Source organism: Lemur catta, chromosome 10 (assembly GCF_020740605.2).
Source record: "Lemur catta isolate mLemCat1 chromosome 10, mLemCat1.pri, whole genome shotgun sequence".
NCBI lineage: Eukaryota > Metazoa > Chordata > Mammalia > Primates > Lemuridae > Lemur > Lemur catta.
The window spans coordinates 6,202,909-6,215,023 of NC_059137.1; the positions used below are offsets into that span (position 1 = coordinate 6,202,909).

General features: G+C 44.8%; 1 protein-coding gene across 3 annotated transcripts in view; it reads right to left on the bottom strand.

Moving 5' to 3' along the window:
• USP20 (ubiquitin specific peptidase 20) overlaps positions 1-12,115 on the bottom strand; it is a 37,353-nt gene that overhangs the window by 23,027 nt on the left and 2,211 nt on the right. For all 3 annotated transcript variants that reach the window (XR_006737874.1, XM_045563208.1, XM_045563207.1), the window contains exon 2: positions 705-801. Coding sequence is in view for 2 of the 3 variants with exons in the window: in XM_045563208.1 (XP_045419164.1) it covers positions 705-785 (81 nt within the window). In the remaining variant the exon portion in view is untranslated. The remainder of the gene's footprint in view (positions 1-704; positions 802-12,115) is intronic.

The window sequence follows — 12,115 nt, forward strand, 5'->3', positions numbered from 1 at the left end:
GATGTCGAAAGAGCTCCAATACATCACTAGGTGAATAAATCAAGTTATAAAACAGCAACTATAGTACACTATCTTTTATGTAAGAAAGGGCAAAATTTAAAATAAGGTATACCTGCTTGTATTCACATAAAGAAACAGAAAAGATACAAAAGAAGCCAACGAATGTGATTACCTAAGGGTGGGACAAGGAGGGTGGGTGCTGGGATGGGGGGGAATTTCTTGACATTTATGTTCTTAAATTGTTTCATTTTTCTACCATGTGATAGTGTTACCTTTTCAAAAATTTTTAATTTAATAACAACAAAAAGAGACAATGACAACACATCCTCCTACACAGAGAAGAGGCCCAGCCTCCCACTCAGGCCTCCCTGAGCCCTCTTCAGGTCACATTTGTAACACACCCCTGGACTGTGAAAGCAGCATTCATTCCCTGCTTTGGCAAGGCTCTGGGCACCGCCCCCCAACAGCTAATGGACAGAGACCATTAGCGGCTCCCAAATGGCCTGGTCTAAACTATAATTAACGGCTGTGAGGACACAAGCCCCGGAACAAGGCCTCCCAGACAGACGCCAGTGTTTCCATTTGCACAAAAGCCTGAGCAGAGACTGTCAGAGAGCCAGTTCTGCTGTGTCAGAAACATCCACACCCCAGGAAAGCGGTGGCCCTAGGTGTAGGCCTCTGCCCCAGAAGATCTGACCTCTTACCTTAGATTTGAGCAGCAAGTCCTCTTTGGTCACCTCTCCTATGGAGTCAAGGTGAGGGCAAAGGTCCCTGGAGTCCCCCATTCTGGCCTGGACTCACCTACGGGAAGACACAAGCAGTCCTGCGTTAACGACAGCCACTGTTGGTGGGAGGCAGAGAGGCAGTGGTTAAGTGCACAATGTTGGCCTTGAGTCTGAGTCTGCCACAAACCAACCAGCGATCCAAGGAAATGGCTTAACCTCTCTGAGCCTCACTCTCCTTGTCTGGGAAGACAACAGCTACCCTAGTGGGTTTCTCTAAGAATTCACAGAAACAATGTATGCCAGGGCTAGGCACAGTGGCTCACGCCTGTAATCCTAGCACTCTGGGAGGCCGAGGTGGGAGGACTGCTTGGGCTCAGGAGTTTGAAACCAGCCTGAGCAAGAGTGAGATGCTGTCTATACTAAAAATAGAAAAATCAGCTGGGTGTGGTAGCTCGCGCCTGTAGTCCCAGCTACTTGGAAGGCTGAGGCAGGAGGATCGCTTGAGCCCAGGAGTTGGAGGCTGCAATGAGCTATGACGACACACTGCACTTTACCCAGGGTGACAGAGCAACACTTTGACTCAAAAAAACAAAAACAAAAAAAGTACGTCAGATGCCCAGCACAGGGAGATACCCAGTAAGCATCAGGTGTGATGATCAGAATTATTGGTAGGAAAGACGCAGGAGTCCAGCCTGAATTCACGGAGCTGTATGCCAGAGAATCCAAAACCATGGATGCTTTGTTAGAAGGAAGACAAACCCATGTCTGGGAGCTCACTCCATCCACTAAAAATAGAAAAACCAGCCAGGTGTCATGGCACATGCCTGTAGTCCCAGCTACTCGGGAGGAGGATCGCCTGAGCCCAGGAGTGTGAGGTTGCTGTGAGCTAGGCTGACACCATGGCACTTACTCTAGCTCAGGCAACAGAGTGAGACTCTGTCTCAAAAAAAAGATACATGTTCATGAAAAAACTAAGATGATATAAGAAAGAACAAAGTAATGTAAAATAAATTGCTGATGACATGGTGCAAGTATCTTGACATTCTACTGCATATAATTTCTCTTTTAAATCAGAAAAAAATGATTTCTATCTTGAAAAATAATGTTTCACTCAAGGGAGCTCCTCAGTGGTGGACAACTCTGTATCTTGACTGTCACAGTGGCTACGTGGATCTATGTGTGTACTAAAGTGCACAGAACTGAACACATGCACAACTCACACACCAGCCTGCAGAACTGGTCAAATGCGAACACGCTCTGCAGATTGTGCCAACGTCATTTTACTGGCTATACTACAGACACATCAAAGATGTGTTACAATTAGGTCAAACGAGGTGAAGGGTACAGGACCTCCTGGTAAATTTTTTGCAACTTTCTGTGAATCTTTAATTATTTTTTTAAAAAACATTTAAAAATAAATAACTAAACAAATGCTTCAGCTATTTGATATTTTAGCAGAATCATATCCAGGAATCTGACTGATTAAAGTTCCAAACTGCTGCCAAGTAAGTTCCAAACCAACTAAAAATGTAAATGGAACCACGAGTGGTTTAATCAAAGAAGCCACACTGTGCCCACCTGATACTCCTGTAATCCCCTTGCCCAACCCCAGATAGCCAGGGGTCCACCGGCCAGACACCGAGCTCAGCGCCTTCATGCGTTATTTCATTAACAACACTCCCAGCTATCTCCATGGCAGCCTGACTAGCCCCACTTCACAGACCAAGAAACGGGCTCCTTGTTTAAGATCTCGTGGATAGGAACGTCAGAGCGAAGGCCAAAACCCAAGCTGGTCGGGTTCTTAAGGCCTCACTCACTTGCTCTTTTGAACTTATAGAAAATGTAACACGCAAGAGTAGGCAGAAGTGTATGACGCGCTCTCACGTACTTAGATTCATCAATTAACACCCACAGCCAATCTTACTTCATCTCAACCTCCTACTTCCTCTTGCTTTTGTAGCAAGTCCCAGATGTGTGAAATTACATTCCATTCATATATATTTTTCTAACAAATAAGAACTTTAAAAAAAAAATCCATTCCATAACCACAATTCCATCATTTCACCTAAAGAGAAAAGCCCACACTTCCTCCTCAGTCCGTGTCTAGGGGTCCAGCTGAGGGGAGGGGTGGGCTTACCTCTGGGTGAAGCAGCCAGCCACCAGCACTCACATCCTCCTTGACAGCTGACAGGGACGGGCTGCAGTGGTCTGGAGCGAGTGGAAGCCTCTGCAAAGAACGTGGGGGACGAGCCAGTGCATATCACACCATTCTGTTATTTCAAAATCACTCTTAGCACCAACTAGAGGCTAAAAATAGCCCAGAATTCCTCCTGGGAGGGGCAAATGAGTTTCGTGCTAGAGACACTCCCCAGTGCATCCACAGGGACAGTAAAAACACACTACTGCTGGGACAGCTACGGAAGGCTTGGGAAGAGCTGGCAAACACGATCAGCCCCTCCTAGGGGGCACCAGACCTCTCTTAGTCACTGCCAGGACATTGCCTTTGTGATCCCCCAAGAGGAAACCTTCAAGGGTCTGTAAGAGGAGACTTGGGGCCTCTCCTATTGCCCCCTCAGGCTGCCATAGCCTGTCAACCCTCTGAACAGGAAGGCCTGGCCCCTTCCATGCATGACACTGGGCCCCTCGGATCATCCTTCGAGCCTCTCAAGGAGCCCATGCTGCTCAGAACCCCCAAACCCCAAGTCTTAAGCAACCCCAAGCTACAGGCCCAAGCAGGTTCATCCACATGTCACCACTACCCCTCTATCCTTGACGGGCCACAGTATCCCAGATGTGGGCAGTTCAAAGAGGGAGAGGCAGTTAGAAGCTAACATTCAAAATAGGCACATGACAATGATGGGTTCAAGATTCTAAAGTTCAAACCTCCTCACCTGAAGCTGGGCTTTTACTTTTTTTTCCTCGTTTCTGCTGAGGCCAAGTGCCCTGGGTTGGCACTAGTCCTGCACTATTTTAAGCTGCAGTGTGTGGGCTTGTTTGGTGTCTTTGGTATGTGCCCCACCTCTCCAGCTGGATGGCTGGGGAGGCAGAAGCCAGGTGGTGACCTTGGAGCCCAGACCAGGATGACAGTGACAGGCCCAATCTTGATTCACATGTATAATCAACTTAAGTTCCTGCAACACCCAAGAGGAGAAAAAAAGCCTTGTGGCTACCAACCCTCAATGCACTCTCACTACCTCCATTTTACAGATGAAGAAACAGACCTGGAGTTTTCAGTAATGAAGGAACCTCGCCAAGGTCAATCACCTGGCCAGTTAGCAACGGAGGTGGGGGTGGGGTGGGGGGGCGATCAGACCTGTGCCCTGCAAAGCCTGGCTCTAAATCTGAGATTGGCAATTTTCAAAGGACCAGATAATAAATATCTTAAGCTTTATGGGTCACATCAACCTTTGTCACACAATCTTTTTTTCCAAATCCTTAAAAATTCTTAATTTGAGGGCCATATAAAACAAGCCTAGCCAGCTGCCATAGTTTGCCAGCCCGTTCTAAATCACCATGCTGATGGGCCTCCTGAAAGCAAGCCTACATCACTGGTACTCCACATCCAACTACAACAAATTACCAACAGTTTAAGGCAGATAGCAAAGAACAGTCAAGAGGGTTAACTTGGCTCCAGACTTATTCCAATAATCAAGGCTGTGCGCAAAAACGGCATAAAGATATTCACTGTAGTACTGTTTATAATGGGGGGACAATGGATGTAATCTGGATGACCAACAGGCAATTAAATAAGTGACAAGACAACACACTATTGTACTAAACAGTGATTAAAAATGATGATTAATATTGAACATTCCTATCCATGAAATTAAATTAGATGTAAATAAATGGAGAGATATACAATATTCATGGATTAGCAGACTCAATATTGTTAAGATGTCCATTCTCCACAAATTGATCTACAGATTCAAGGCAATCTCAATCAAAACCCTGGCAGGCTTTTTTATAGAAATTGTCAAGCTGATTCTAAAATGTACATGGAAACACAAAAACCTTGAATAGCCAAAAAATTTTTGAAAAAGAACAAAGTTGGAAGACTAACAGCACCTGACTTCAAGACTTTCTATAAAGCTACAACAATCAACACAGTGTGGCATCAGCTCAATCACAGACATGCAGCTCAATGCAAAAGAATAGAGTCTAGAATTAGACCTGTTCACAGATGGCTAATTCATTTTCAACAATGCAAATTCAATGAGCAAAAGATGATCTTTTCAACAAATGGTACTGGAACAATGATATCCATATGGGAAAAAGTTAACTTTAACCCTTACTTCATATTATACATTAAAAATTAATTAGAGGCTGGGCGCGGTGGCTCACGCCTATAATCCTAGCACTCTGAGAGGCCAAGGCAGGTGGATCACTCAAGGTCAGGAGTTCGAGACCAGCCTGAGCAAGAGTAAGACCCCCGTCTCTACCAAAAAAAATAGAAAGAAATTAACCAGACAACTAAAAATATATAGAAAAACTTAGCCGGGCTTGGTGGCGCATGCCTGTAGTCCCAGTTACTCGGGAGGCTGAGGCAGTCAGATTGCTTGAGCCCAAGAGTCTGAGGTTGCTGTGAGCTAGGCTGATGCCATGGCACTCTAGCCTGGGCAACAGAGTGAGACTTTGTCTCAAAAATAAAATAAAATAAAATAAAATAATTAGAAATGGATCACAGACTTTAAAAAAGGTAAAACTCTAAAACTTCACAAGAAAAATATACAAAAAAAATCTTTGCAACTTTGGAGTAAGGACATAAAAGGCACTAATTATATAAGGAAACATTGATGAATTGGACTTCATCAAAATTAAAACTGTTTTCTTTTCACAAGACACTTAAGAAAATGAAACGGCAAGCCACAGACAGGGAGAAAATGTTCACAACACTTATATCTGGCAGAAAGCTTATATTCAAACTATAAATGTATAAAGAACTCTTATAACTCAAAAAAGAACAATCCAATTTTTTAAAATGGGCAAATGGTTGAACAGCTACTTCACCAGTTAAGAATGGCCAATAAGTTCATGTAAACATGCTTTACAACATCAGAGAAATGCAAGTTAAAACAATGAGGTAACATCTCACATCCCCTAGAAGATCTAAAACTAGAAGGATTTACTATACCAAGTGCTGCTGAAGACGTGACAAATTCTCACATATTCTGATGGAAGTTAAAAGAGTATGAAAAGCTTTGGGAAACCATTTGGCAGTTTCTCACAAAGTTAAACATACACTTGTGTGACCCTGCAATTCTGCTCTCAGATATCTGCTGAGAACTGAAAACACATGTCTGCGCACACATTCATAGCAGTTTTAGACATAAGAGCTAAAACCTGGAATCAACCCAAATGTCCAACAGGGGACTGAAGTAAATTATTGCTATATCATGGAACAGTACACAATAATAAAAAAGAACTACTATATACACAACATGGATAAATCTCAGAAACATTAAACTGAGCAAAAAAAATCAGACACAAAAGAATATATACTACACGATTCTATTCATATAAAATTTCAAAACAGACAAAAGTAATCTATGGTGATAGAAATTGGATCTGTGGTTGCCCGGGGGAAAGGGTGGGGCTACACTGCAAAGAAGCAAGAGGAACTGTACTGTGGTGCTGGAATGTTCTAGATCTTGAGTGGAGTGGGGTTTAATCAGGTCTATATATCTATCAAATTTTATGAACCATATTTTTAAAGTGTATGCATTTTATTGTATGTAAATTATATCTCAATAAAGTTGATTAAAAGGATTTTAAATCAAAAAAGATAAAAACTGAAAACAACCTAAATGTCCTAGCTGGTGAATGGACAAACGGCGCTATGTATGTACATGGATGGAACATGACTCGTCCATCAAAGGTCAGCTGCTGATAAGCACCACAGGGGGGAATTTCAGAACAGTAATGCTAAGTGAAAAAAGCCGGCACAGCCGACCAAAAAGAATATAGTGTATGACTCCATTTACCTAAAATTCTACACATGGTATGCACGTATCAAAATTTCACAGGTACCCTATAAATATGCACAATTACATATCAATTTTTTAAAATTCGAGAAAATACAAACTAATCTACAGTGACAGAAAGCAGTTCAGTGGTTGCCTGGAGGTAGGATGGAGAGAGGGAGATCGGCTGCAAAAATGCAACATTTGACAAAGAGTTGAAAGATATAGTATAATAACATCGAAAAGATTTGAAAAAGGGGGGATTATTATACAGTGAAATATTCAATGACCAGAGAAGATGCTGATCACTGTATCTCTGTCCTTTCTCATCCTGCAGGTTGCAGCTTGATTGTCCCCTGATCAGGCTGGCCACCCCATGGAACCCAGCCACACCTTATACTGCTACTCCCTCTCCCAAGGAAGGCCCTCTGTCCACCCTGGCCCATAGTTGACATGCTCTGTCATCATTCTGGTCATTTATCTATTTTCTTGTCTAATGTCTATTTCATCTCAACAACATAAGGCCCCTGAGGGCAGGTATCTGTTTTGTTCGTTGCTGTATCCCAAGTACCTGAAACAGCACCTGGAACACAGTAACTTCTTAAAAAATACTTGCTGAATGGATCAAAAGTAAAAAGTTATAAAACACTATTATAGTAAAATCCCATTTTGGTGAAATAATGTGTTTTACACCTAGAGAAAGGATACTATTATCATTCCTGTAAGGATAGAGTCAAGTGATTTTTATTTCCTCTTTTTGCTTGTCTGCATTTTCTACAATGAACTTGTGTTGCTTTTGTAATAAGTAACCGAATAGGTTACTTTTAATTATTTTTAACGTTTCTAAAATAAGAAAATAAGAAGAGTGCGCATCTGGCCTCCTTGGTAGGCTCCCTCTTCCCCAGGCCCCCCGAGGGCACTCTGGGGACAGAGCCTCCGTGCCCTGGAGCTCCCCAGTCCCCTGTACCAGGTACCGCCCTGGGCCTACACAGTGTGGTTTTCAGAGAAGGGGCAACAGTACCTGAGTGGTCCCAGAACCTGAAGGCTGCTACCTGGACATCTTAAAAGCACACCTTTCCGTCGGGCTTGGTGGCTCCCACCTGTAAGCCTAGCACTCTGAGAGGTCAAGGTAGGAGGATTGTTTGAGCTCAGGAGTTCAAGACCAGCCTGAGCAAAAGCGAGACCCTGTCTCTACTAAAAATAGAAAAATTAGCCAGGTGGCATCATGGTACACACCTGTAGTCCCAGCTACTCAGGAGGCTGAGGCAGGAGGATTGCTTGAGCCCAGGAGTTTGAGGTTGCAGTGGGCTATGATGACCCCACTGTACTCTACCTGGGGAGACAAAGCAAGACTCTGTCTCAAAAAAAAAAAAAAAAATTGAACCATGGATGGGGGCCAGGCAGAATGCCACAAAGAATATTATTGGGACAACTGGCAAATTTGAGTAAAGACTACATATTAGATGATAGTATTTGTTACGGACCGAATTATACCCCAACCCCAATTTGTATGTTGATGTCCTAAGCCCCAGAACCTCAGGATGCAATCATACTTGGAGATACACCTTTAAAGAGGTAATCAAGTTAAAACGAGATCTTTGGGGTAGGCCCTAATCTAATCTCACTGGCATCTTTATGAGAGGAGATCTGCAGACACACAGAGGCTGGGTGCAGACACACACAGAGGAAAGACCACGCGAGGACAGAGCTGGGAAGGCCAAGGACAGAGGCCTCAGAGGAAACCAAACCCACTGACGCCTTGACCTTAGACTTCCAGCCTCCAGAACTGTGAGAAAATAAATTTGTTGTTTAAGCCAGCCCGTCTGTGGTATTTTGTCATGGCAGCCCTGGAAAACAAATACAGTATTACACTGACGTTAAAGTTTCTGAAGATGAAAGTCATTCTCTAGTTATGTACGGTAACATCCATATTCTTGGATGATTTCCCTGAAATATTTAGGGGTAAAGGGCCGTGATGTCTGCAGCTGACTCTCACCTGCATCAGCAACAATAAGCCTGTAAATACAGAGTTACAGTAAATAAGACAAACATATTGATAATTGCCCTATTATTGAATCTAAGTGAGGGATAAATGACAATTCATTGCATTATTCTTTTCTTTTATTTTTTTAAGAGACAGGGCTATGTTGCCCAGGCTAGACTCGAACTCCTGGGCTAAGGGGATCCTCCCACCTCAGCCTCTTGAGTAGCTGGGACTACACAGTAGGCACATACTATACCACCCAGCTATTGTATTATTCTTATAACTATTCTGTAAATTCTTTTTCAAAATAGAAAGTTTTTAAAAGATTCCTTTTCTCTCATTTGAGGTGGGGGCAGGGAAGGAGTCTTCTGGAAAAGGCAACCCAATCACAGGATCCAGGACCTAGCCTGAGCCAGGCGCGGTGCCCAGCACTTCGTCCTCACGTCTTGTCAAATGCTCGCCCATCCCTCTCAGGCAAGGATGGCTGTTTCTCATCTCACAGAGGAAGAATGAAGCTCTGACACAGAAGCCACTGCCTGAGATCACATGGCGAGGAAGTGACACAGCTGGAACAGGGCCTTCACGCCCTTCCCACCTGTGCCTCTGTGCAAGGAAATGCAGTGTGCAGAGCAGGCACTGAATGAAGGCTGAAAGGGAAGGACACCTGCACTGCAGGGAGAACAAGGCCCCGGGTACAAGCCCCTTGAGAGCAGCCAGACTGGCTGTGCTGACGAGTCAGTGAGGCGCCTGTCCCACAGCCAGGGGCACCTCTCCCCTGGCCCACCAGACCCTGCGGGAAGACAGGAGGCAGGGCTGGTATCTCTGGCAAAGAGCCCACCACTCCTGGCCCTGGGTGAGACTTCCAGGATGTGTCACCCTGAATGAGGGCTGGCACTCTTCTCTCCCTGGGCCACCCCACAGGGGCAAAGCTGAGGGCAGGGCCTGAGAAGGGGCAGGCCTGCAGCGCATCTGCGCCTGGCTGCCACACGTGCCATTATTCATCACTTTCCAGGAGGTTCTGGCTCCATCCTCCTCCTCCCAGTGAGGACCAGTCCCTCAGGATGGGGAAGGGGATGCTGCTGAGCCTCCCACCCATGCAAGGATGCCCACCAGCCCTGCCCATGCAGATCCTCACCACATCAGCCATCCCGCACTCCACACACCCATCCCTGCACCCCTCCATGCTCCCCGGTGCCCCCAAGAACACACACCCTTTCTCTTCCTCCTGCTCTCTTCTCTCCATTCTAAGTCACAAACACACCTCACCCCTTCGCTTCACCCAGTCTCAACTCCCCAAGACTCCACCATCCTTCTGACTCCAAAAGCTGAACCCTCAGGCCTCCAAGCCTGGCCAAGCCTTGCTTCCCACATACCTCTAAATCTCATCTGCTCAGGACTTACCCACTTGCCACCTGCTTCGATGGCCTGAGTACTGGAACTGACACCAACAGCTCAGTCTTGAGCTCTCAGCTGTGACCTCACTGGAGCCCTACAACTACCCTGGGAGGCAGTAACATCCCAAGCCAAATCCATATCCATCACTAAAGATGGAGAAACTGAGGCCCAGAGGCAGAATAACTCGCTGAGGTCACCTAGCAACTGAGCTGCAAATCAGAACTCAAAGACTCCCTGCCCTGGAGCCAGCACTTAGAACTGTTGGCTCTACAACGTCCCAAACAGCCCCAGCCAGCCTGGCATGGGGATGATCTTCACCTCCCCAGATCCAAACACACACACTCCAAGGGGCGCCTGCTCATAGAGCTTCTTCTGAGTCATTTTTCTGCTCAACTTAACTTCCTTAAGCCTAGGATGGTTATCTCTGTGAGCCCAGAGCCTGATACTGCCTCTGCTCTGGGCTCCGTACGAGCCACTTAATTGGAGAGGACATGGATTTGGGGGCTACCTCAGGTTGGTAGCGGTGACTAGCTCAGGTCACAAGAAGACTCACACTCTGTAAGTAGAAGCAGAAACTGACGTTCAGACCTAGAAATGTTGGGAATAATCTAAACTCATAGATATGGAAACTAAGGGCCAGGAAAATCATGACTTCTAAGGCCTGAAATCAGAACTTCCCTTTTCAGGTATTGTGATCCGCAACCAGCTCCTGCCATGCAATCTTCAATAATTCATCTTCCTCACGAGGAAGGACTCTGCTCTGTAAAAGCCCTGTCGATCAGTTGTCCAAATCCAGTTTAAGCACAGTAATTGATGATAAAAATCACCCTTTTCCCAGACGGCAGCTCCGGTTGTTTCAAGCCAGTCTTTACAATAAATGGAAATTGGCTTTCCTGAAATTTCTATATATTGATCCATAGATCACTGGATCCATTGATCACTGGAACCAAAGAGAACTGTCAACTTTTCTATGTCTTTCAATATTTGTTGTCAATGTTCATGTCTTCTCTTTACACTAATGTGAACCAGCTGGATTTTTATTATCTTGATAAGTTGAAAAGCTAAGAAGGCCAGGAGCATGGCTCACACCTGTAATCCCAGCATTTTGAGAGGCTGAGGCAGGAGGATTACCTGAGGCCAGGAGCTCAAGACCAGCTCGGTCAATATAGTGAGACCCCCGTCTCTACCAAAAAAACAAAACCAAAAAACACTAGCCAAGTGTGGTGGTGGTGTACACCTGTAGTCCCAGCTGCTCGGGAGGATCACTTGAGCTTAAAAGTTTGAGGTGACAGTGAGCTATGATTGCACCACTGCACTTCAGCCTGGGCAAGAGAGCAAGACCCTGTCTCAAAAAAACAAAAACAAAAAAACACCAAGAGCTTGGCTCTTTCATCACTGTTATATATCCCACTATCAGGACTTGAGCTCTGTGAAAATACATACACGCTTTTGTAAAGTATTAATTAAAAAGTTCAGACCTAAAGACCCCTAAAACCACTGGCAGCTGAGGGTAGAGAGCTTCACACCAAGTGTCACATGGCCAGTAAATGGTAGAATAGGGATTGTGATAGAGAAGGAGGCTCAGAGAAAGGAAGGCTCCTGCCCAGAGTCACGTGGCAAGCTGGCAGAACTGGGACCCAGAGCCTATAATTCAGTCCACTGCTTCATCTGTCATGTTACCAACCAAATCGCAAACCAGAATACGCTAATTTAAATTTGTGACGCAATCCTCCCTCCCACTGCTGATTCCCTTGCCTTGCTCTATTTTTTCTCTTTTCCATAGCACTTATCACCTAACACATTTTACATACTTTAAGTTATTAGAAACGAACCTCCACTAAATCTTTTGTCTCTTTTGCTCACGGATACATTTCAAGCACCTACAACAGTGCCTGCTTATTATAGTAAATGCTCAGTAAATATCTGTTGAATAAATAAATCGGTCCAACAAGCATTTATGAAATACTGTCTATGGCTGGGCTATGAACTGTATCACTTTGCGTTAATCCTCCCAGACATTAATGCTCTCTAAACCCTGAAATAAGCCAGCA